General features: G+C 45.6%; 1 protein-coding gene across 1 annotated transcript; it reads left to right on the forward strand.

The window, feature by feature from the left end:
* Positions 1-6654: 6654 nt before the first annotated feature.
* Positions 6655-26761, forward strand: LOC141998873 (L-amino-acid oxidase-like). Its single transcript, XM_074971846.1, has 7 exons — positions 6655-6754; positions 15339-15562; positions 17749-17855; positions 20624-20825; positions 23409-23462; positions 25093-25226; positions 25948-26761. The coding sequence occupies exons 1-7, from the start codon at positions 6655-6657 to the stop codon at positions 26759-26761; spliced, it is 1635 nt and encodes a 544-aa protein (XP_074827947.1).

Here is a 26761-nt window from a genome sequence, read left to right on the forward strand (position 1 = left end):
GGTGCTTCCTTTGTGGTTAACGGTCTTTTCTAACTTTTAGCGGTTGGGGTTACATTTTTAAGCTGAGCTGTTGCTATCTGCCTCTTAATGGAATTTTCCTCACCCTCTTCTTATGCTTTATACACACAGCTAGCTTGACCAAAGTTTTAGGCCTATTAGTTTAGGCCTACTAGATTTTTTCTTCCACAGAGATCTACAGCGGACCCCGGATGACCTGTGCACAGGGCAGAACTCTCGTTCATCCTTCCCCCTCTTCTTATGTTACACCCAGGCTTGGCCAGCCTGGGTTGTGCATGTGTGAGTATGTAAGTGGGTTAGGGCTCGGGCACTAACTCTTTCTGCCTTACTCTGAGTGACGTGGGGCGTACCCAGGCACTCACCGCTGTTGTTTGGTTAATAAAGCTTTAAAATTTAGTCACTTGGTGTGCTCCTTCATCTCCGACCCTAATGATCCTGTAGCCTCAGACTAATCACCTGAGGTTCTAGGCAGACTGACAAAAAAATCTGTCACAGTAGGCTCTGGTCTGGGGCAAGGGGTGGGGGTGCAAGAGTGGGTGAGGGGTGCAGGCTCTGGGAGGGAGTTTGGCAGTGGAAGGGGTGTGTGGGAAAGGGGTGGGGGTGCAGGCTCTGGGAGCTGGTGGGGGGTGCTGCGCTTACCTGGGGCTCCTAGGCAGGGCAGGCCGGGGGCCTCCATGTGCTGCTACCCCCAGGCACTGCCCCGCAGCTTCCTATTGGCCTCAGAGGCACTTGGAGTGGGACACAGACCCACCCCACCCAGGGGCCACAGAGAGGGGCCGGCAGCCATGTGGAGCGAGCAGGCAGGAAGCCGCTCAGCTCCTCTGTGTTGCTGGTGGTGAGTGGGGGCCCCGGGACATTTTAAATCACCCGGGGGATGAGCGGGATGGGGTGGTAGTGGGAGCGCCCCGGGGCGGAAGGCGGGGCCAAGGGAGAGACTCGGCTTCACACATTGCTGGACCTGGGCCCCAGGGGCCAGGAATATTCCTGGTGCCCAGGCACCACGGGCCCATAGAACTCGCTGCCCCTGCTCAGGAGACTAGACTATTATGTGCCACAGGCAAAGAATAAAGGGACCAAGGCACACCAATGCAAAGGCAGAGAAATGGTTAAGTGAGATACACCCAGGTAATTCTGGTTTATGACCCACACCCACATGCTATCGAGGAAGGTGAAAAAAACCCCAAGATCACTGCCAATCTGACCTGGGGGAAAATTCCTTCCCAACTCCACATATGGTGATCGGTTAGACCTTGAGCCTGTTCACAAGAACCAACCAGCCAAGCACCTGAGAGAGAGACAATGCTCAGTGCCAACTCAGATCCCTGGCCCAATCCACTCAAGGCCCCATCTCCAGCCATGGCCATCTCTGATTCTTCAGAGGAAGGAGATTTTTAAAAGTCCCTTCCTGACTCCTGCCAGTGGCCATCTGAAACCCTGAAGCATGAGCTTTGGGAACAGAAGACATAAACCAGAAGTGAGTCCCGGGTTTGCTGAGCCCTGCCTCCCACCATTACACACAACCCCATCATACAACTGCACTCTTAAATTTGGTCAGCTCTGACTTAAAACCAATTACATTGTTTGCCCCCACAACTCCTATTGGTAGGCTGTTCCAGAACCTCACCCCTTTGATGGTTAGAAACCTTCTTATATTACAAGTCTGCATTTCTTCACGATCAATTGATACACATTTGTTATTCATCCTTTAGCTTAAATAACTCTTCACCCTCCCTGATATTTACCCTCCCTGCCCATATAGAGAGAGAGAGAGCAATCATGCCCTCTCAGCCCTCTTTTTGCTAGACTAAACAAGCCAAACTCTTCCAGTGCCGTCTCATAAGATAGGCCCGTCATTCCCCGATCATCCTAGTAAATCTTCTCTGCACCTGATCTAGTTTAAGTAGAACATGGATGAGCAGACTTGTACACTGTATTCCAGATGAGGTCTTGCCAGTGTTTTGTACAATGACATTAATATTTCTCTCTATCTACTTGAAATGCCTCCCCTAATGCATCCTAGGACCGCATTTGCCTTTTCACAGCCACCTCATTGGTGACTCACAGTCATCCTGTGATCAGCCCATGCACCCAGTCTCTCTCCTCCACTGTCAATTTCAACGGATGATCATCTTATTATTAGGCCTAAGTGATTGAGCTCACACTTTGTACTCTTGAATTTCAGCCCACTTCTGTCACTTCAGTCTTCAGGGTCATCCAAATCTTCCTGTATAATAGTCCGTTTCTCCTCTGTATTGACGATGCCTCCCAATATGTATCATCAGCAAATTTCATTAGCACACTCCTACTTTTTGTGGCAAGGTCAATAACAAAAATTTGGGATAAGATTGGTCCCAAGACAGATCCTTGAAGAACTCCACTAGTAACCTCCCTCCTGTCCAATAATTCACGTTTCAGCACAAGTCGTTGATTTCTCCCCTTTAATCAATTCCTTATCCTACCGACAATTCTTATACTAATCCCCATTTTCCCCAACTAATAATTTCCCATGTAGTACAGTGTCAAATGCTTTACTGACGTCCATGTATGTTAGATCTACTGCACTTCCCTGTCTAAAAATCAGTTATTTTCTCAAAGAAAGAAATTAGGTTAGTCTACCTTTCATTAACCTATGTTGAGTTACATCCCTTTACCTCTATGAATGTAATTATTCTTTCCTTCACAGTTGGTCCTTCAAATTGCATACTACTGAGCTCAGACTAACAGGTTTGCAATTGTCTAGATCTTTTTTCCCCCTTTTCTTAAATATAGGCACAGTGTTAGCTATCGTCCAGTCATAAGATACGACCCCCAAATAGATAGGTTTATTAAAAATCCCTGCTACCAGACTCATGTGCCAGTTCTCTCAGTATTCCAACATGGAAATTATCCATTGCTCTCAATTTGAGCACATTAAGCTCTTTGAGTTTTTCTTGCATCTCAGATGTGGTCATGTCCAGTTGTAGGAACTCATTTCCACCACCAATACTGCCTTCATGCATATTTTCCATATTATTGAAAACCAAGGCAAAGTATTCATTTGGTTTTTGGGCCCTTCCTAGATTATCTTTAATCTCCTTCACATCCATACTGCAAAGCACCCCAACCTTCATCCTTCCTTATTCTTTTTTTATTTACATAACTAACCAACTTCTTATTATTCAGTTTAATTTCCTTGGCAAGAGCAAATTCAGCATGACTTTTAGCAATTCTCACTTTATGCCTACATTTTATAACATCCATGATGAGGCTTTCTTTGCTGGTCAACTCCTTTTTCCAGTCCCTTGAGGCTTTCTACTTACTCCTAATAATTTTTTTGAGATGGTTATTCATCCGTATGGGTCTGGGGCCTTTCCCTACAAGTTTTTTCCCCTTGTTTGGGATGCAAATTTTAGTTGGTTTTTGCACAGTAACTAATTTAAAGAAATTCCAAGCCTCCTCCACAGTTAAGTCCTTGAGCTCTTCTGGCTAGCTGGCTTTCTTGACTAATTCCTTCAATTTCCCAAAATCTGCCCTTTTAAAATAAAAAACCATAGTTGATGACCTGGGTTTGATTATCCTTCCATTTAATTTAAACTGAATCAACCTGTGAGCACTCTATCCAAGGTTATTTCCAATGGCCAGCTCTTCTGTGATGTACTCACTACTTACCAAAATGACGTCTAAAATTGCATCATGTCTTGTTGGTTCAGTGACTATTTGATGAAGAGAGCTATCCTCTGTCACATCCAGGAATAATTGAGCCTTACCTTTATTAGTTGGATGTATTTTCTAGTCTATATCCAGGAAGTTAAAGTTTCCCATTATGACACAGTTCCCAGAAGTGTTTATTGTTCTAATTATATTAAAGAGATCACTATTCATATTGGAATCTGACCCATGAGTTCTATGAGAGAGACAAGAGACTTAAGGTGAGCGAGGTAATATCTTTTATTGGACCAACTTCTTTTGGTGAAAGATACACGCTTTTGGGCTACGCAGCATTTTTCTTCAGGCCTGGGCTTCTATAGCAGACCCATAATGCTGTCCCAACAGAACCTCTTTTATAATTCTTCAGCAAAAAGGTTTTGATCCAAACAGTTTCTGTTTTGTCCACATTATCACTTCGTATTTCTTTACAGTTTACCATTTCATGGATGTACGTCATCCCATCAACTTTGCATTTATTGCTATTTCTCCAAAACAGCACACACCCTTCAATGCCTGTATTCCAGTCCTGATTGCTATTACACTGTGTTCCTATGATCCCTGTAATATCTACTCTGATCTCCTGCACCAGTAATTCCAGTTCTTCCAATGTGGGGGAAGCTACCAGATTCAGAGGGCAGTAGCAAAAAATTGTGGAGGCAGAACCTTCCAATAACAATGTATCTTTTTTTCCTGAGGTCAATGTGCTGATTCAATCCAGAGTAACCCACCCATGCTGAGCAACTCATAGGAAGAGGCCCTATGAGTCCATATGACAGCCATCTCAGTGTCATTAGGCACACAGCCAACAGTTCCTACCAGGGACTAGCGGGAGTGTATAAAGTGACAGGGCTCATTGATAACTTGAGCTGCCAGCTGAAACATGGACAGGTTCTGTGAGTGAAACTTCTCGTCTTAGAACTTTTGCAGGGGGGTGGGATGGGTTGCAATTCTGGGCACAGAAGGATGGGACAGTTTGCCCTTTTGGGCCCATCTTACTTTATCAGTTAGCTGATGATATTCAATTAGCTTTATTGTTTCACATCTTTCTCTCTCTCTCTCGTTACCATCTTTATCTTTTTCTTTTTCTCCTTCTTTTCAAGTTGATTTTCTCCCAGAATCCTTTACTCCTTTTTAAGTGTGGAATTTGGGGAAAACAACACCAATGGTGTATTTTTGTTTGTACTTGTTTGTACTTCAGCTACACATTAAGATCAATTTTATTGTCCAATGCTCCAGTACAGAGAATGTGTTGGGGACAAATTAGGATTTCAGGAAATGGAGGAAGTTACTTGTGGGGCAGCTGTTTTAGATTTGATTCAGACTAATAGAGAGGAACTGGTTAAGAATCTGAAGATGGAAATCTAAGTTAATTTAATTTTACAGCTGCTGGAAATGTATCATATGAAAAATGATTCACGGAAAATTTTTATTTCTATAAAAATCACTTTTAATGAAAATCTGAGTACTGATTTTTTCCCCCAAAACTGAAATATTTTGGAAATAGCAGAAAAATGATTATTTGTGGGGCTTCTTTTTTGTTTTTGTTAGTTTTTGTTTGCCTTTTAGTCAATACAATGGAAAGTTTCAATGAGAATTTTTGGAAAAAATGAAATCTGTGCATTTTAAAAAAAACAAAGAAAAATGCCATTTTGTATCCAGTATTAGCTCATTTTATTTCTGCACTGCAGAATTTTTATCTTGCAAAGCCTTCACTTATGTTAGATGGAAGATTCTAGCAGTCAAATGACTTTTTCTGTTACTCCTCCATAGTCCAAAATACTTGACTTGGTGGCATGGAATTTGGATGGGACTGATGCCAAACCCACACTGCATGGATTTAGTGGGAGGGGCTGGTTAATGAGAGACTCACGGTGTATGGTTATGAAGGAGACTGGAGAGGGAGAACATAGGGAGACTGCGAGAGCTGCAATGTATTTAGTGTGCTGGTATCTTGTTCTTTGTCAAAATTCTGATTTGTCCCTCGCAATGTCGTAGAATTGAACATCCGATGCTTGCTGGAGATCAGGGCATTTATGAGGATTAGCTGCTTGAGGTTCACTTCAGATGAGCAAAATAATGTTGGTAGTTTGGAGAAAGCAATTTTAAGAATTACTGAGCCGTACATCAGCCCCCACAACTGGGTGGGGCTGGGCATGATTTGAAACAAATGTTAGGGGTTTTGATTGATCAAAGATTACTGCTGGGTGCGCAGGGGGAAGCCATCACCATGATACAAATTTCTTTCCATCTTTGGGTGAGCATTCCCACTTGCCTGCAAATTAATTTCAAATCCATCAGTAAAGCCCAAATGAATGTATAACATACGTCCCAAGTACATTAAAGGTTGTTATAAGGGAGAGGGAGAAAAATTGTTCTCTTCAACCGCTGAGGATAGAACAAGAAGCAATGGTCTTAAATTGCAGCAAGGGCCGTTTAGGTGGGATGTTAGGAAAAACTTCCTAACTGTCAAGGTGGTTAAGCACTGGAATAAATGGCCTAGGGAGGTTGCAAAATCTCCATCATTGGAGATTTTTAAGAGCAGGTTAGACAAACATCTGTCAGGGATGGTCTAGATAATACTTAGGCTATGTCTACACTACGAAATTAGGTCGAATTTATAGAAGTCGAGTTTTTAGAAATCGATTTTATACAGACGATTGTGTGTGTCCCCACTTAAGACCATTAAGTCGGCGGAGTGCGTCCACAGTACCAAGGCTAGAGTTGACTTCCGGAGCGTTGCACTGTGGGTAGCTATCCCAAAACATTGTTGCGGGTGGTTCTGGGTACATGTCGTCAGGCCCCCACTCCCTCCCTCCCTCCATGAAAGCAACAGCCGACAATCGTTTTGCGCCTTTTTCCGTGTGGGCACCATATTGCTGTCAGCATCGTCATCCACCCGCTGCTTCTGCTGCCACTCTGCTCTCCTGCTCACGCCGTACCACGGCAAGCATGGAGCCCGCTCAGATCACCATGGCAGTTATGACCGTAATGCTGTGCATTATCCAGCAGTATATGCAGGACCAGAGCCAGAATCTGCAAAAGCAGGCAAGTAGGCAACGGCAGCGCGGTGAGGAGAGTGATGAGGACATGGACACAGACTTCTTTCACAGTACGGGCCCCAGCAATGTGGACATCATGGTGCTAATGGGGCAGGTTCATCCCTTGGAATGCCGATTCTGGGCCCAGGAAACAAGCACAGCCTGGTGGGACAGCATAATGTTGCGGGTCTGGGACAATTCCCAATGGCTGTGAAACTTTTGCATGCATAAGGGCACTTTCATGGAACTTTGTGACTTGCTTTCCCCTGCCCTGAAGAGCCAGAATAACAAGATGAGAGCAGCCTTCACAGTTCACAAGCCAGTGGCGATAGCCCTGTGGAAGCTTGCAATGCCAGAGAGCTACTGGTCAGTTGGGAATCAATTTGGAGTGGGCAAATCTACTGTGGGGGCTGCTGTGGTGCAAGTAGCCAACACGATCACTGAGCTCCTGCTATCAAGGGTAGTGACTGGGAAATGTGCAGGTCATAGTGGATGGCTTTGCTGCAATGGGATTCCCTAACTGTGGTGGGGCGATAGACGGAACCCATATCCCTATCTTGGCACCGGAGCACCAAGGCAGTAAGTACATAAACCGAAAGGGGTACTTTTCAGTGGTGCTGCAAGCACTCGTGGATCAATGTGGGATGACCGGGAAAGGTACATGACGCTTGCATCTTCAGGAACTCTGGTCTGCTTCAACAGCTGCAGCAAGGGACTTTCTTCCCAGACCAGAAAATAACGGTTGGGGATATTGAAATGCCTATAGTTAGCCGTGGGGACCCAGCCTACCCCTTAATGCCATGGCTCATGAAGCCATACACAGGCAGCCTGGATAGTAGTCAGGAGCTGTTCAACTACAGGCTGAGCAAGTGCAGAATGGTGGTAGAATGTGCATTTGGACGTTTAAAAGCACGCTGGTGCAGTTTACTGACTCGGTTAGACCTCAACAAAACCAATATTCCCATTGTTATTACTGCTTGCTGTGCGCTCCACAATATCTGTGAGAGTAAGGGGGAGACGTTTGTGGTGGGGTGGGAGATTGAGGCAAATCACCTGGCTGCTGGTTACGTGCAGCCAGACACCAGGGCAGTTAGAAGAGCACAGGAGGGCGTGGTGCGCATCAGAGAAGCTTTGACAACCAGTTTTATGACTGGCCAGGCTATGGTGTGAAAGTTCTGTTTGTTTCTCCTTGATGAAAACCTCTGCCCTTTGGTTCACTCTACTTCCCTGTAAGCTAACCACCCTCCCCTCTTCCTTTCAATTACCGCTTGCAGAGGCAATGAAGTCATTGTTGCTTCAAATTCATGCATTCTTTATTAATTCATCACACAAATAGGGGGATAACTGCCAAGGTAACCTGGGAGGGGTGGGGGAGGAGGGAAGGACAAGGCCACACTGCACTTTAAAACTTATTGAATGCCAGCTTTCTGTTGCTTGGTCAGTCCTCTGGGGTGGAGTGGTTGGGTGCCTGGAGGGCCCCCCCCCGGCATTCTTGGGCGTCTGGGTGAGGAGGCTATGGAACTTGGGGAGGAGGGCGGTTGGTTACACAGGGGCTGTAGCGGCGGTCTGTGCTCATGCTGCCTCAACCATATGCCGGAGATTATCAGTTTGATCCTTCAGTAGCCTCAGCATTGACTCCTGCCTTCTGTCAGCAAGCTGACACCACCTATCATCTTCAACCCATCACTTATTATCTTCATCCCGCCACCTGTCCTCGTGTTCATATTGTGCTCTCCTGGACTCTAACTTTGTCTGCCTCCAAGCATTCTGCTGGGCTCTTTCAGTGTGGGAGGACTGCATGAGTTTAGAGAGCATTTCATCGCAAGTGCGTTTTTTTCGCCTTCTAATCTTCACTAGCCTCTGGGAAGGAGATGATAATGTAAGCATTGAAACATTTGCAGCTGCAGGAGGAAAAAAGAGGGAGAGTAGTAGTTAAAAAGACACATTTTAGAGAACAATGGGTCGACTCTTTCAGGGTGAACCTTGCTATTAACATTACATAGCACATGTGCATTCAGTACAGGGTCGCATTTTGCCTCTTGTATTGAGGGTCTGCCGGTTTGGTGCGAGAGATTACACAGGCAGGGCTGGCGGGCAACAGAATTCGGCTTGCAGGCAGCCATGGTAAGCCATAGTCTTTTGGCTTCTTTAAACTTCATAACATGTGGGAATGGTTTCAAACAGCAGCACCCTCATTTTCCATACCAAACAGCTGTTGGGTTGGCCATTTAAAATGGGTTGGCAATTTAAAAGGAGGGGCTGTGGTTTTCAGGTTAATGTGCAGCACAATCCCAACTAACTACCCCCCCCCCCCAAATTCTCTGGGATGATCGCTTCACCCCTCCCCCCACCACGTGGCTAAAAGCGGGGAAGATTTCTGTTCAGCCACAAGCAAACAGCCCAGTGGGAACGGCCACCTCTGAATGTCCCCTTAATAAAGTTACCCTATTTCAACCAGATGACCATGAATGATATCTCTCTCCAGAGGATAACACAAAGAGATAAAGAACGGATGTTGCTTGAATGCCAGCAAAGACTGGGACCATACGCTCCCATGCTTTGTTATGCAATGACTCCAGACTACGTGCTACTGGCCTGGCGTGGTAAAGTGTCCTACCATGGAGGACGGAATAAGGCTGCCCTCCCCAGAAACCTTTTGCAAAGGCTTTGGGAGTACATCCAGGAGAGCTTTATGTAGATGTCCCTGGAGGATTTCCGCTCCATCCCCAGACATGTTAACAGACTTTTCCAGTAGCTGTACTGGCTGCAAATTAATCATTAAACACGCTTGCTTTTAAACCATGTATTATATTTACAAAGGTACACTAACCAGAGGTCCCTTCTCCACCTGGTGGGTCTGGGAGCCTGCCTTGGGTGGATTCGGGGGGTACTGGCTCCAGGTCCAGGGTGAGAAACAGTTCCTGGCTCTTGGGGAAAATGGTTTCTCCACTTGCTTGCTGTGTGCTATCTTCAACCTCCTCCTCCTCATCATCATCTTCCTCTTCCCCAAAATGAGCATCCCTGTTGTGTGATAATCCATTGACGGAGTCAAAGCACAGGGATGGGGTAGTGGTGGCTGCACCCCTAGAATGGCATGCAGCTCATCATAGAAGCGGCATGTCTGGGGCTCTGACCCCGAGCAGCCGTTTGCCTCTCTGTTTTCTTGGTAGGCTTGCCTGAGCTCCTTAAGTTTCACGTGGCACTGCTGTGGGTCCCTGTTATAGCCTCTGTGCTTCACAGTGGAGCACTCTGGGATAGCTCCCGGAGGCCAATACCATAGAATTGCGACCACACTACCCCAAATTCGACCCGGAAAGGTCAATTTCAGCGCTAATCCCCTCATCAGGGGAGGAGTACAGAAATCGATTTTAAGAGCCCTTTAAGTCAAAGTAAATGGCTTCATTGTGTGGATGGGTGCAGGGTTAAATCGATCTAATGCTGCTAAATTCGACCTAAACTTGTAGTGTAGACCAGGGCTCCGTCCTGCCTTGAGTGCAGGGGACTGGACTAAAAGACCTCTCGCGGTCCCTTTCAATCCTACACGTCTATGATTCCTCCAGGAGCTCCGTGCAGTGTAGAGTGTTCCACACCCTTCTCAACACAGCTGTAGTTTTCAGGAACTGACCCTGGAGCATGGAACTCATGTGGTGTGTAGGACCTTTTCTGACCCAGGATGAATTCCACCCTAAATTGTTCTCATGCCCCCAGATGAGCTTTGGAAGTGATTATCCTTCCTAACCTGTTGCTAGATCTACCCTTTGCAAATTAATCTCTGTTTGGCATGTAGCTCCATGGAAATTAACCTACAGAGAGTATTTCCTGTTCTGTAGTTTAATTGCAAAAACAGCGGGTGTGGCACTCCTATCTCCAGCCCACGCATCCCTTTGGAAATCTTAGCGTATCATATACAGAACATGCAAAAGATGTAGATAATTACAGAGGAAGAAGAACATAGTAATTATTGAGAGCATCAATGCCTTCAATTTACACCTTCCTGGTTTCACCTATGAAAATGCATTACATAAACATGTTTCTGGTTGTGGTGATCATAAGCAATTTCTGATTTCAAAAGATGGGATGGGTGTTGCACTCAGGTTACTTTCAGAGATTCTGAAATATATGGCTTTGGCCTCAGATAGAGTTGGGAATTTAAAGGGCAGACAATACTGGATTTTAGGGGAAAAATAGTGTCTTATTCTTCCATACCAGGAAAAATTACACTTTGTACTTTTAAAATTATTTTTCGTTTCTCCAGAAAGGTTCTTGGAATTTGGATTTCTCTCCCCAACCTACAAGGCTTTGTCTACAGTACAGTTACTACCATGTTGGGAACAAAGTTAGAATAAGTTTGTTCCCAGATCTGTTTGTACACAGGTCCATTTTGTACTAGAAATGGGACCCAAACTATGTCCCCAAACTTGAAACATAGGCCTCCATATCATTAGAGGCTTAGTTTTTGGGCTGAGTCAAAGCTTGGATTGAGTGTAGCTTGGTCAGGTGTGTGAGAAAAAGTAGCTTTTTGCCTCCATGATCTGGGGGCTCTCTGTCTGCCAGACCGGTCACTGGTGAAAATTAAAGGAGGCTCAGAGATGCTCTACTTTGTCATAGAAAACATAGAACAGTAGGGCTGAAAGGGATCTCAAGAGGTTATCTAGTCCATCCTCCTGTGCTGAGACAGGAACAAATAAACCTAGACCATCCCTGACAGGTGTTTGTCTAACTTGTTCTTAAAAACCTCCAATGATGGAGATTCCACATAGATAACCTGTTCCAGTGCTTAACTATCCTTACAGTTACACATTTTCCCCAAATATCTAAGCTAAATCTCAGTTGCTGCAAATTAAGCTAATTACTTCTTGTCCTTCCCTTGGTGGATGTGGAGAACAATGGCCATCATCCCGTGGATAACAATCTTTTACATATTTGAAGATGGTTATCATGTCCCCCTTCAGTCTTCTGTTCTCCAGACTAAAGATGCCCAATTCCTTCAACCTTTCCTCTTAGCTAGTCAACCAGTGGAACTCCTTGCCAGAGGATGTTGTGAAGGCCAAGACTATAACAGGGTTCAAAAAAGAACTAGATAAGTTCATGGAGGATAGGTCCATCAATGGCTATTAGCCAGGATGGACAGGGATGGTGTCTCTAGCCTCTATTTGCCAGGATCTGGGAATGGGGGACAAGGGATGGATCACCTGATGATTGCCCTGTTCTGTTCATTCCCTCTGGGGCACCTGGCATTGGCCACAGTCGGAAGACAGGATACTGGGCTAGATGTACCTTTGGTCTGACCCAGTCTGACCATTCTTGTGTTCTTACCTCATGTTTCCTAAACCTCTTATCATTGTTATTGCTCTCCTTTGGACTGTAGTACCTCAGACTGGACACGGTACTCCAGAAGAGGCTACTGAGCCAAGTAGAGCAGAGGAGTTGCCTCCCGTGTCACACATACAACACTCCAGTTAATGACATTTGCCTTTTTACAAAGGCATCACGTTCTTAAAGTTAACCCCCTTTTTACCAAGCAATGCTACCTACATTAGCATGGGAAGGAAGGGTGGTGTGAGTGCTGCTAAGGTTGCTCTGAACCCTACAATAGAATTTAGATGGTTAAATTGATCTTTTAAAGCTCTAAATGGATTGGGAATTGATTATGTGATGAACCATGTGGTTCTCCTTCTGACACTTCCATAGTTGTGCTCAACAGAAGAGGCAGCACCTTCACATTCAATGAGGGGAGAATCATGGAAAAAACAAAAATTTATCTTGACTAATGGAAAGAAACAACATAACTGAGTTTTTGAATGACATAAAGCAGACTCTGGTTAGGTCCCTCAATTCAGCTCATGAGTCCAAATCTTGAAGACCTCATTCAGAGTCACATTTTCCACAATAAGAAAAGGAGTACTTGTGGCACCTTAGAGACTAACCAATTTATTTGAGCATAAGCTTTTGTGAGCTACAGCTCACTTCATCGGATGCATACTGTGGAAAGTGTAGAAGATCTTTTTATACATACAAAGCATGAAAAAATACCTCCCCCCACCCCACTCTCCTGCTGGTAATAGCTTATCTAAAGTGATCACTCTCCTTACAATGTGTATAATAATCAAGTTGGGCCATTTCCAGCACAAATCCAGGTTTTCTCGCCCCCTCCCCACACACAAACCCACTCTCCTGTTGGTAATAGCTTATCTAAAGTGACCACTCTCCTTACAATGTGTATGATAATCAAGGTGGGCCATTTCCAGCACAAATCCAGGGTTTAACAAGAACGTATGGGGGGGGTTAGGAAAAAACAAGGGGAAATAGGTTACCTTGCATAATGACTTAGCCACTCCCAGTCTCTATTCAAGCCTAAGTTAATTGTATCCAATTTGCAAATGAATTCCAATTCAGCAGTCTCTCGCTGGAGTCTGGATTTGAAGTTTTTCTGTTGTAATATCACAACTTTCATGTCTGTAATCGCGTGACCAGAGAGATTGAAGTGTTCTCCGACTGGTTTATGAATGTTATAATTCTTGACATTTGATTTGTGTCCATTTATTCTTTTACGTAGAGACTGTCCAGTTTGACCAATGTACATGGCAGAGGGGCATTGCTGGCACATGATGGCATATATCACATTTGTGGATGTGCAGGTGAACGAGCCTCTGATAGTGTGGCTGATGTTATTAGGCCCTGTGATGGTGTCCCCTGAATAGATATGTGGGCACAGTTGGCAACGGGCTTTGTTGCAAGGATAGGTTCCTGGGTTAGTGGTTCTGTTGTGTGGTATGTGGTTGCTGCTGAGTATGCTTCAGGTTGGGGGGCTGTCTGTAGGCAAGGACTGGCCTGTCTCCCAAGATTTGTGAGAGTGATGGGTCATCCTTCAGGATAGGTTGTAGATCCTTAATAATGCGTTGGAGGGGTTTTAGTTGGGGGCTGAAGATGACGGCTAGTGGCGTTCTGTTATTTTCTTTGTTAGGCCTGTCCTGTAGTAGGTGACTTCTGGGAACTCTTCTGGCTCTATCAATCTATTTCTTCACTTCCGCAGGTGGGTATTGTAGTTGTAAGAATGCTTGATAGAGATCTTGTAGGTGTTTGTCTCTGTCTGAGGGGTTGGAGCAAATGCGGTTGTATCGCAGAGCTTGGCTGTAGACAATGGATCGTGTGGTGTGGGCAGGGTGAAAGCTGGAGGCATGTAGGTAGGAATAGCGGTCAGTAGGTTTCCGGTATAGGGTGGTGTTTATGTGACCATCGTTTATTAGCACTGTAGTGTCCAGGAAGTGGATCTCTTGTGTGGACTGGACCAGGCTGAGGTTGATGGTGGGATGGAAATTGTTGAAATCATGGTGGAATTCCTCAAGGGCTTCTTTTCCATGGGTCCAGATGATGAAGATGTCGTTCACCTGCACATCCACCAATGTGATATATGCCATCATGTGCCAGCAATGCCCCTCTGCCATGTACATTGGTCAAACTGGACAGTCTCTACTTAAAAGAATAAATGGACACAAATCAGATGTCAAGAATTATAACATTCATAAACCAGCCGAGAACACTTCAATCTCTCTGGTCACGCAATTACAGACATGAAAGTTGTGATATTACAACAGAAAAACTTCAAATCCAGACTCCAGCGAGAGACTGCTGAATTGGAATTCATTTGCAAATTGGATACAATTAACTTAGGCTTGAACAGACACTGGGAGTGGCTAAGTCATTATGCAAGGTAACCTATTTCCCCTTGTTTTTTCCTACCCCCTCCCATACATTCTTGTTAAACCCTGGATTTGTGCTGGAAATGGCCCACCTTGATTATCATACACATTGTAAGGAGAGTGGTCACTTTAGATAAGCTATTACCAACAGGAGAGTGGGTTTGTGTGTGTGGGGGGGGGAGGTGGGGGGGCGAGAAAACCTGGATTTGTGCTGGAAATGGCCCAACTTGATTATCATACACATTGTAAGGAGAGTGATCACTTTAGATAAGCTATTACCAGCAGGAGAGTGGGGTGGGGGGAGGTATTTTTTCATGCTTTGTATGTATAAAAAGATCTTCTACACTTTCCACAGTATGCATCCGATGAAGTGAGCTGTAGCTCACGAAAGCTTATGCTCAAATAAATTGGTTAGTCTCTAAGGTACCACAAGTACTCCTTTTCTTTTTGCAAATACAGACTAACACGGCTGTTACTCTGAAAATTGTCCACAATACAAGATTTTCTCCTGCACCATTCCCTCAGAGAATGGCCAGTCCCCAGATTGTTAGATCCCTGTGGTACACACAGATCTAAGTGTATCTGAGAGGGTGGGGCCAGGACCCTTAACGGTAGATTGTTGTTTGAATAGTCCATGTGATATTTTACAGTTTACAAGACAACTGTGAGGATCTGAGTATTCCCTTTGCTGCTTTCAGCTTATATGCTCACTGCATTTGACCATAATAAAATTCCTTGCTTGTTAATATAGCTGAGCTCCACAGCTGAGACTCTTAGCCTCTCCCTAGAGCTCAGATGGATCATATCAGTGACATTACTGAGCTCTGTGGTCTAAGAGAATGAGTTTGCTTCACCATTTGTATCATCTGTTTTCTTTCCATCTCTTTCTCTCTAGTACTCCTCCAGACCTTCCTCCTGGTGCTAGTCCCAAGTTTACAGATTCTCCCTGGCATAGAGACGAAGTGGGAAGAATGCTTCATTGACCCGGACTATGAAGAACTGGTGGCTATTGCCAGAAATGGACTGGAAAACGGGTGTCGTTCAAAGAAGGTGGTGATCGTTGGGGCAGGAATCAGTGGACTCACAGCTGCCAAACTGTTGAAAGATGCTGGTTGTAAGGTAATTCCACGGGCAGCATGTAATGGAGGCTGTGGGAGGCTAAGACTCCCCAAACCTCGCATCACTGGGCGGGGGGGACGGGATGGGATGGGCAGTGGTGGATTCCCACACGGGTCCACAGGGCCCGTGCCCAGGGGCCCCCAAACAATTTAGGGCCCCTGGAAAAATTTCCCCCACCACGACCCCAGGGCTGGAGAGGCTCTTGCTCCCCGCTGCAGCACAAGCTTTTTTGGTCTCAGGGTCACAGTGGGGGTGGGGGGGAAAGGAACAAGTGGGTGTGGGCCCTCGGGGGGAAGATGCAGAGTGGGGGCAGGGCTGCAGGGGAAGGCGCAGTCCTGGCTGGGGCTGAGAGCTTGACCCTGGCTGGGGCCGAGCTCTCAGCTGTCTCCTGGCTGTTGGTGAGAGATGCTGAGCTCTCAGCCCCCTGTCCTGGCCAGGGCCACAGGGGCAAGGGGGGGGCTGAAAGCAGCTACTGGGGGTGTGGCCTCAACCAGAAAAGGTGGGGCAGGGGGCCAGCCTCCCCAAGGGGAAGCTTCACCCACTGCTCACGGGTAATTCTATTAACTGAGAGGAGCCAGAGACAGGCCAGGGAGTCAGTGCTCCCTTGAAATGGTCTTATTACTTCTTTTTCATAGAATAGAGAATGCTGAAGAATAAAACAAGGTGAACTTAAGTAAACTAACTGTGAAAGGAAGGAACCAAGAAAGCATAGTGCAGTATATTATTATTGCCATTTCCAGGAAAACAAAGTTAATTAACTTAAAGTTAAGGCTGCCACAGTATTAATAACATTACCATAAGAAAACTTAAATACCAAAAATGTTGCAGTTAAAAAAATCCCAATCGCTACATTTAATGGAAGTGGTGATTAGTTAAGGGAATATTCTCAAAGGTTCATGTCTTTCTAACAAAATTCTATACATGTGAAAATTCATATTAACTATCTCACAACAACCTTAACTTTGACCTTTGCTCTTTTTCTTTGTTTTGTTTTATATTGTTTTTCCATTGAAGGTGCTACTCTCTTGGCTTGCCTGTGGGCCTTGAGAAAGACTGGAATCCATTATCCCTACCCATAGCCCATATATCCGCTACTCCCCCTCTTAGGATCACCCAAGAAATACAGCCCCCAGAGCTGCAAAGTCAACAGAGATTGCTTGGGCACTTATATTAGAAGGGCTTAGTTGTTGCATTAAAGACTCTCTCACTGAAAACCGGTTTTCTGTAATACATGGGAAAGGATAACATCTTCCATATTAGAATCTGTTTCTTGAGATTCCCAATTCAGGAATATATCTCTATTCAGGAAGAATGCTTGAGTACATTCTTAACTTTAAGCACATCCTTCAGTCCCATGGAGTTCAGATTCATCTTAAGGACATGTTTACATGGGTTCCCGAATCAAGGACAGAGCGCGTCCATAAATTGACCAAAATTACTTTTATAAAATAAGCGTTTTCCTTGTGTGGTGACCGTTTGCAATAGAAATGACAGGGGATAAATCTATCGTTATCGTTCAAGAGAGAAATATACAGTAGAGGTTTTCAAACTTTTCGTATTTGTGACCCCTTTCGCACATCAAGACTCTGAGTGTGACCTCCCCCTTATAAATAAAAAATGGGGGGTTAATTTAATTTAATGGGACTTGGGGCTGTCGGCCCCACAGAGCTGACAGCTTGCAACCTCCATGTAACCATCTTGCGACCCCCTGAGGCAGCTAGTGACCTGGCCATTGGGGGAGGCTACCCCCTGGCCCCTCCCCTTCTGTCCAAGGTCCTGCCCCTCTCCTTTTGCGCCGCTCCCCAGCAGGAGCCCAGAGCACCCCCACCGCAGCCCCGGGGCAGCCAGGTGATGCAGCAGCAGCACCCTCAGCCCCAAAGCACTGGACAGCGCAGTCTGAGCAACGGGCAGCCAGCTCAGCCCCAGCACCAGCTGCTCCAAGCCCCCGTGGCAGGCCAGAGAGCCCCAGTCCCAGTCAGCATGGGCTGGGGCAGAGCACTGGGAACTGCAAGAGGGGGACTGGAGGTGGATCGTGGGTGGGACCACACCAAGCTGTTTATGGAGGCACAGCCTTCCCCAGCCTGTGATACCCGCTGCCCGTGTACGACCCCCAGTTTGAGAACCACTGATACAGTCACCAGGTACCGGCAAGGGATTGAAAATCATAATTTGTGTTTTGTTCCCAGGTTCTCATTCTGGAAGCCAGTCACCGCTTGGGAGGACGCATCGTGACCCACAGAGAACAAGATTGGTATGTGGAGTTGGGAGCCATGCGGTTGCCAGCACATCACAGGTAGTATTCTGTTATCCCTCTTCAGCCACCAATCTTGTTCAGAATAGGGGAAGCCCTATTTTTAAAACTTTTATGATAATTCCTGAGGGTGGCGGGACTCATTAAAGGCTCAGATTTGAATAGGTTAAAATGCTCCTTTACTACATGACATCAAGTTGTCAGTCTGTGTGCAGAGGGGAAAGAAATCTCCATGGAGTTGTCACTTTTCCTGCATAGGTGAGCTGAGAGTAGGTGGTCAGAAGTCGCTCAAGCAGCCTAAAAGACACAGGGTTTAGGGCTGGCCCAGATTAATTCCCCACCCCATCCCCGCAGCAAATGGGGAACTGGATATTAGAGTCATAATTAGGTCCCAGGTATGTTCTTGGACTATGCAACTACACCACAATGGCGAGGTAAAGTGAAGTTACGACTGGGAGCATGTATCAGTAAATGAAGGGCAAAACCTAGAACACTTCAGTCAGCAAAACAACACCAGTTTATAATCCAGGAAATCAACAGTTAAGGTTGAGCTTACAAAACCCCCCACACATTGGAAGGTTTGGACCTTATCATATAAAATACCAAGCTGCCACTGCTCTGGCCCCATGGAAAGCCCAGAATTGCCACCTTCCAGCCATGATTCCTTTCATACCTTCTTTGTAAAATGTGCTATTTTTGTATTATGGATTTTTTCAAAGGGCTTTCTGAATATTTATTAGTTGGAGCTAGTCAGGGTTTCAGACTGTCGGGGACTCAAGACTGACCAGCTGGTAACCACGTAGGTCCAATTTTCTGGGCCCATATTGCTTATTGAAAGAAATGGGACTCAGGATAAGTTTTATAATTAAACAGCAAAAAACTTGTGAACACAGCATTGACGTTGCCCTGTGATTGCTCTTGCCCTCCCAAAACATTGAGTTCTGCAAAACTCAAACCATCTGGAAACCAGAAAATATTGAAAGTAAATGCCCACGGAAATGGAACTCAGCCCTACTATACTTACTGGGCAGTAGCTGCACACACGCCAGCTGCATTCACTGTGTTAGGTGTAGCTGTATTGTAATGGTGGAGGAATATGTTGGAGCAGGTTGGAAAAGCGGTGATTGCGACCTGAGGAGCAGGGCCATCCTTAGGTAGATGCAGAATAAGCAGCTGCGTAGGGCACCACAAAATTTGGGGCACCAAATTGCCTCAAATTTTATGGACCCCTTCCTCCAAACCCCCTCCCCCAAGTGACATGGCTGAGGCAGGGGGAGGGGAGCAGGCTGGGTCCAGGTTGTTCCGCTTCCTGCTCCCAGTGCCAGGCCCCCCGCTAATCCCCTGGGCCGCTCTGGGCCTGTGAGGCCCCACAAAGCGTCCCCCCACAGCTCCTGCCTCTGCGTCCCCACTGGCCTTGAGTGCAGCCCAGACCCTCTGCCGGGGTGGGGGGTAGGGTGGGGAAGCAGGTGCTCGGGCTTCTTTGGGCACCATAATTGGTAGGGACAGCCCTGCTGAGGAGGCCTGGGGATTCATTTCAGGAGCATCATAGAGCTGTGGTTGTGATATGAGGAGATCTGGTTCTGAATCCGCCCGTGTGTATTATCAAAGGAAAGAGGTGTATATGCACCTTGAAGTTCCAGACCACCTTTGAATGTTTCAAAAGGTCACGTAGCAGCTTCTGTCCCATGGGGCTGGCTGGGCTCACCTCCCTGCTCCAGACACTGCAACCTCTGGGATCCCAGTCCCACTCAGGTCTGGCCCATCTATCATGATGATGGGAGTCCGGTTAGGCCAAATCTGAGTGAGTGGCCCTGCAACCCCATGAGCCAGGTCACAACTCCACTTACACAAACATGTTTTGACATTTCCGAAGAGACATGGTTCGGCATTTTTCATCCCAGTTTGGGATGGAAATAATGTCAAAATCTGTTATTTTGACATTTCCCACAGAATAAAATGTCCATTTGTCCAATCAGCTCTATATATGAGTCTACTACTACCTTTAGACAGCTCCATCTGGTTCTTTAGCTCAAGTACTAGTGGGGTTTGTTTTAAATCCACAGGACCCTAAATTCAATCTGTGCATCTATACTAACCAGGAGCATTGTTAAAGGTGCATCTGTATCACCAGCCTGTTTGTTTGTTTGTTTCCTGTTACGAATGTTAGGAATGGGCAGCTTTTGCTATCATGTCTCTCGTAATAATCAAGGAAAAGTCTGATTTTACAATTAGTAGAAGTAATGCTTGCTCATCGGTTATCCTGGAAGTCGATGGTACTGTTCAGGGAGCAGACAATGCTGGGAGGGATGGTCTAAATTTCTCAAGCAAAAAGTAGTTTTCATTGGAAAAAAATGGCATTTTTCCAAATGTAAACTGTTTTGCAAATTTTCAACTTTTTTTTAGGTTTGAGCAAAATTTTTCATTTCACTAAAATTTGTATTGTAAACTTATTTACAAGCGTTACAGAAATGGTTACCAAAGTGTTTCATTTTCTGCAAAATAGGGTTTGCAGTAAATATACTTTTTGATATTTTATATTAAAAAACTTATGAAAATGAGTCTGATGCGAATGATGCCAAATTGAAATAACTTCCGTATTTCAAAAGTTTTCACAACTAAAAAAAGCGACCAGCACCAGCTGCATGATTGACTTTCGGTAAAGTGTGGGTCTGGAGTCATTACACACAAATTATTTCAGTTACATAGGTAGGATCATGGCATTTGGGTTAGAGGATCATATGCAATCATATAACTTTCTTTCACATTTTTGAAATTTTCTCTTTTTTCCCCCCTCTTTCCCTTTTCTTTAGGCTTGTGCGTGAATTTATTAAAAAACTGAAACTGAAACTGAACCCATTCTATAATAGTAATGACAAGGGCTGGTATTTCGTTAACAACATCAGGGCAAGAGCTGGAGAGGTAGACCGAAACCCTGATATATTGCAATACCCCGTGCTTCCCACAGAAAGAGGAAAATCTGCTAGTGAGCTTTATAATCAGACACTGGATAAGGTATGTGTGTTGTGGAAAGGATTCGTGAACTGTGGGTATGTTCTCACTAAAGAGTTAACCTGGATTCTCACTTGTGTGTTGGCCCTAAACCCCTCAAACTTAGTGGTGTTTTCAGCCCAGACTCATTGCACATTGGAGCCTGGACTTTGCTTTCACTTGCACTAGTAACCCACCCACTGTGCAGTGAAGATGGAGGATAAAACCCTTGAGTGCTGATAGGCCTCCAGTGCCTTCCCACAATTCCCCCTGGGTGGCGATGCTCAGGAGGACAAACAAGTTCCAGGGATGAAATATAAAGTGGCTTTGCCTACTGCACCACAAAGAACCATGGAACGTGCCTTTGGAAGTCCTAGCGATACACATGGGTGAATGTAGCACCATTAAGGGGACAGCCTCTTGTCTTCGCAGTGTGGCAGCTCATGCCCGTGGTAGGCTAACCAGGTGCCAATTTGTTTGGTTGTTGAAAATTTGAAGTTAACTACTGTTAGAGATCTGTTCATTTGAATAGGTGGCAGCTTCTCGCTTCTGAGAGTTTCCCTAGTTTTCTTTGTCGATTTACACACACACACAAAATTGCTAAATTACAGCTGAATGCATGAGACTTAGGGTGTGTCTACACTGCAATAAAACACCAGTGTCTGCTGACTTGGGCTCATGGGGATACAAAATTGCAGTGTAAACATTTGGGCTTGGGCTGCCCAAAATCTACACTGCAATTTTATAGCCCTGCAGCCTGAACTCCATGAGCCCGAGTCAACTGAGACGGGCCAGTTGCCGGTGTTTTATTGCAGTGTAGAAATACTCTTAAATGACAGATTTTCAAAGGTATTTACTGTCTAAAGAATGCAGAGAGGCACGTGGGGCTAGATTCAGAAAGGGACATAGATGCTACCAGAGTGATAGAGTGAGAATGACTCTGTAGTCCAGTGCAGTGGTTCTCAACCAGGGGTATGTGGAGGGTGACCAGATGTCCCTATTTTATAGAAACAGCCCTGCTATTTGGGGCTTGGTCTTATACAGGTGCCTGTTACCCCCATCCCCTGTCCCAATTTTTCACACTTGCTATCTGGTCACCCTAGGTACATGTACCCCTGGGGGTAAGCAGAGGTCTTCCGGAGGGTACATCAACACATCTAGATATTTGCCTAGTTTTACAACAGGCTACATAAAAAGCACTAGCGAAGACAGAACAAACTAAAATTTCATACAGACAATGACTTGTTTATACAGCTCTATGTACTGCACACTGAAATGTAAGTGTAATATTTATATTCCAGTTGATTTATTTTATAATTATAGGGTAAAAATAAGAAAGTCAGCAATTTTTCAGTAATAGCGTGCTGTGACACTTTTGCATTTTTAGGTCTGATTTTGTAAGCAAGTTGTTTTCAAATGAGGTGAAAATTGGGGGTATGCAAGACAAATCAGCCTCCTGCAAGGGGTACCGTCAGGGTTGCTGGGACAATTTGTATAGTGGGGGTGCTGAGAGCCATTGAACCAAACTGTAAACCCTCTATATAATGGAAACCACTTCAAGCCAGGGGGTGCAGCAGCACCCACAGCACCTATGGGTACAGTAGTCTGGAAAGGTTAAGAGCCACTGGTCTAGTGGGTAGGACATCCATGTGGGAGACCCAGAATCCAATCCCCCTGCTCCACTGATTATTTATACAAACTGGAACAGCTTTAACAGGAGAGACTAAGGGAGGCCCCATGAGACACTCACGTGTGAGGTGCGAGACTCTTCCTTATCAGCTAGAGGGGAACTTGAACCGGTGACCTCCCACATTGTGGAAATCCACTAACCACTGGGGTAAAAGCTATGAGGGCAGTACTGCTGCTGCTTGCTAGAAATGCTGTAGGTGGGAAGAGCTCACGGCTTAGAATCCCAAGCAGAGATAGGTTCTGAACTCCCTAAAATGGTGGGGGGGGGGCTTAAGACACATCACTCTCCTTGGTGTCTCCCATTGGCTGGCTTAGGTGGCTCCGTGCGCTGGCTTTTGTGGATTCCATTCTTCAGTGGTTAGACCGCGGTATTCGTTGTAGAGAGCTTGAGCGCATGACTCAGGCATTGTGGATCCTAGCAGTTTTCCAGACAGCAGAAAGTTAGGCATTTTGATGCTGAGTATTGCAATACCTAAGTCCCATTGTGAATCTAGCCCATAATATTCAATGAGATTTAGGCACTTAGGTGCTTTGGAAATCCATGTAGCTGCCTACCTGCATCTTTAGATGTCTAAATACCTTTGAAAATCTGGCTCTTAAGTACCTAAGTCACTTCTGGAAAGGGGAGTTAGGCCCTATAGTCACTTTTGAAAATTTTACATTTAGTCTATTTATTTTTGTTGTTTAGACTGTCTCAGTGAAGGCAGTTCAGTCAGCTGGGGAACTGTAGGAGCTGAAAACAAGAGCACTATTAAAAAGATTTTGTTAACAGCTCTTTCAGCTGGACAGTCATGTCATGTCCTGCCCCCCTTATGCCTATGCCCTATAAGTACATTGTCACATACAGGGAAAATAATAAACTTTAAAGGTAAAGCCATCAGCATGAAACAAATGACTGTTTTCTTGTTTGCTCCCCAGGTGACCACAGACTGCAGTGCTCTGAAAGAGAAATATGACTCCTTTTCCACCAAGGTAATTGAAGCTGGCATTCCAGTATCTTTAAATCTAAAGGTGCCAATTTTCTAAATCTTTCATCACATTAGCCAATGGAACTCCTTGTGGGATAGATCTTGCCAGGTGCACACAGTCCATGGTAGGAGATAATGCATCAGAACCCTCCTAAAGATCCTGGCCCGGCAGAGTTGGCACACTCACTTCATGGGTCTTCCTGGGACACCTCATATTTCCCCCTTGGGTCTTCCTGGCTCTGCCTTCTGGCAGGAGAAGGGCAGGGATGTGGACCCATGTTATCTCTGCTTCTCCCTAACCAAAACTCCAACCCATAGAAAGTGAGCGGTCTCGGTGCTCCCATACTCCCAGTGTGTGTGTCATGAAGACACGACCCTATTCCAGTCCTGTGCAACCAACTTGGCATCTCTTTTTCCCACCCCAACTCACTGTGTGACGTCCAGCTATGAGGACTTGGCTATCCTTGCAAGTTACAGCACAATAAAGGAGCCCTGGGCACACTAGCTCACTACCCGTCCACACTGGCAAGGCATGTAGAGCACTCTGACTCCGTGGGTACAGCGCTGCTGGTACTCCACCTTGGCGAGTGGAATAATGTTTGCTGCACCCTCGCTGGAGTACCGCAGCACCAGTGTGAACGAGGTGTTGCTTTACTGCGCTCTGATCAGCCTCTGTAAACATCCCATAATCCCCTTAAGTCAAGTGGCCACTCTTGTCATTGTTTGGAATCGGCTGTAGGAATGCGGAAATGCTCTTTGAAAGCTCCGTTTCTGGCAGCCGGCTGCTTATCTGCTCCAAGACAAAGCAACCATTACTGTGAAATGCTGTGTGTGAGAGAGAGAGGTGTGGGAGGAGGGGGGTCTACTGCTGTCTGAACTTACAAGACAGCATGCTGACATGCTCTCAGACTGCCCAAAACCCACTCTCTCTCCCCCGACATACACACAACACACTCCCTGTCACACTCTCCCCTCCCACCCCCCATTTGAAAAGCACGTTGCAGCCACTTGCATGCAGGGATAGCTGCCCACAATGCACCGCTCCCAATGCCGCTGCAAGTGCCACAAATGTGGCCATGCCACTGCGCTTGAAGCTGTCAGTGTGGACAGACTGCAGCGCTTTCCCTACTGCGCTCTCTGAAGGATGATTTAACTCAAAGTGCTCTACATCTGCAAGTGTAGCCATGGCTTGAATCTTCATCCACAGTTATTTCAATGAGATAACCTACCTCTGTGGCCCTGCCCATCATTATTTTCACCCCACAGGAGATTTGGTCTGGACCATGGTTCTTTAATCAAATACAATGATATCTTGGTAGGGACACTTTGGGTGAATCCTGGCCCCATTGAAGTCAATGGCAAAGCTCTGATTGACTTCACTCGGGTCAGGCTTTAGCCCAGTGACTCAAAAGGGATGAGGGATCGGGTCTTGAATGTGAGCATCAGCCTTACTTCAATGATTGGTAATGAGGAAGAAGACAAATCACACTGGAGGGTAGTGAATGGGTCTGACACCTCATGGATGTTGAATAATTCCTGTGTTCATTTGAAATGAAATATCCCTTTGACTGTCATTTCTCAATGGGGATATAATATGCATGTGCCTTCCACTGTCTCTGCTCTTCCCCACCCAGGAGTATTTGATTAAAGAAGGAAATTTAAGTAGAGGAGCCATTGATATGATTGGTGACGTGATGAATGAAGATGGTCTATTCCACTTGTCATTTCTTTACTCTGTTATGGTCTTTTCCACCTTCTCTGAGAAGAGGTGAGTAGAAAAGTATCTTTATTTACTTGCTTTGTAAGAGGAAGCACAATGTGTCTATGGTATGACCTGTCTAGGTATCCATCCATTATTCAATACATCTATTTGTCTGTCAACCTCCTACTATCTCATCCATTTGTCATCCCATCTAGCAGTACAGCTGGCTGCCTTCTCTGAAGTAGGCACTAATGGTCTGAATTGTCATAGAGGGTAGGTGTTCATTACTATAGAACTATAGCCATGAAAGGCTGGGGACACTTTCACAGGAGATGAGCTGGGCGTTACTGAAAGTGTCCACAGCTACTAACTGTGTGAGTTCTGATGGAATTCAATAATTAACTCCATAGTGTGAGTATGGTTAATGGGCATATTAGACCATAGCTGTGTCGTATTTCAGGAAGCCCTTGGTCAAATGATCCCAAATCATGGCTCACTAATTCCACCCAGCACCCCCATGAGGCACACCTAATTCCAAGGCAGTCTGAGAACCATGAGGATTTTAGAATGTTTAGAAGAGTCAAGCTTTAAACTGAGAGTTGGCCTTAAGCTTAATTACTGCAGACCTAGCATTCGGCTCTAATAAAACACTTGTACAGTCACTGGGGGCTAGATTCTCTCTCCCATTATGCAAGCTCTGCTTATTACTCCTGTGACATTCTCTCAGATAACTGTGGTTAGAGGGTGTAACTGTTTGACTGTCATCTTTTCCTCACCTTTCTTTCAGATTCGATGAGATCACGGGGGGATTCGATCAGCTTCCGCAGGCTTTCTACCAGGATATTCACGGGGGCGTTATATTTAACTCCCCGGTAGTGAAGATACTACAAGATGATGACCAAGTGAAAGTGTTTTACCGCAGGCCACACACCTCATTCCCCTTATCTGTGACGGCCGACTATGTCCTTGTCACGGCCACAGCAAAAGCCACACGGCTCATTAAATTTTCTCCACCTCTTTCTGCTGAAAAGACCCATGCCCTGCGCGCTATTCACTATGCAAGAGCCACTAAGATTTTTTTGATCTGTTCTGAAAAATTCTGGGAGAAGGATGGAATCTATAACGGGAGGTCAATCACTGATCGCCCCTCCAGAGTCATCTACTACCCTGGCCACAATTTCCCCAGTGGGGCGGGGTCAATCCTGGCTTCCTACACCTGGGTGGATGATGCTGAATTCTTCGTTCCCCTCGATGACGAAAAGTGTGTTGATGTGGTGATGGAGGACCTGGCAGAAATCCACCAAGTGCCCAAGAATTATATCCGGAAGGTTTGCAATAAACACGTGATCAAGAAATGGGGCCTGGACAAATATTCAATGGGAGGATATGTTTCATTCACCCCGTACCAGTTTGTCGACTACTCCAAGGCTTTGTTTCAGAATGAAGGGAGGGTCCATTTTTCAGGAGAACACACAGCCCAGCCTCACGCCTGGATCGAAACTTCTATGAAATCTGCTGTGAGAGCAGCCAGGAACATCCATGGTGCTATCAATGCATTGCCTGGGCGACAGCAGAAGAAGCTGAAAGACAATGAATTGTAA

The sequence above is a fragment of the Natator depressus genome, chromosome 14 (genome assembly GCF_965152275.1).
Source record: "Natator depressus isolate rNatDep1 chromosome 14, rNatDep2.hap1, whole genome shotgun sequence".
NCBI classification, from domain to species: Eukaryota; Metazoa; Chordata; order Testudines; family Cheloniidae; genus Natator; species Natator depressus.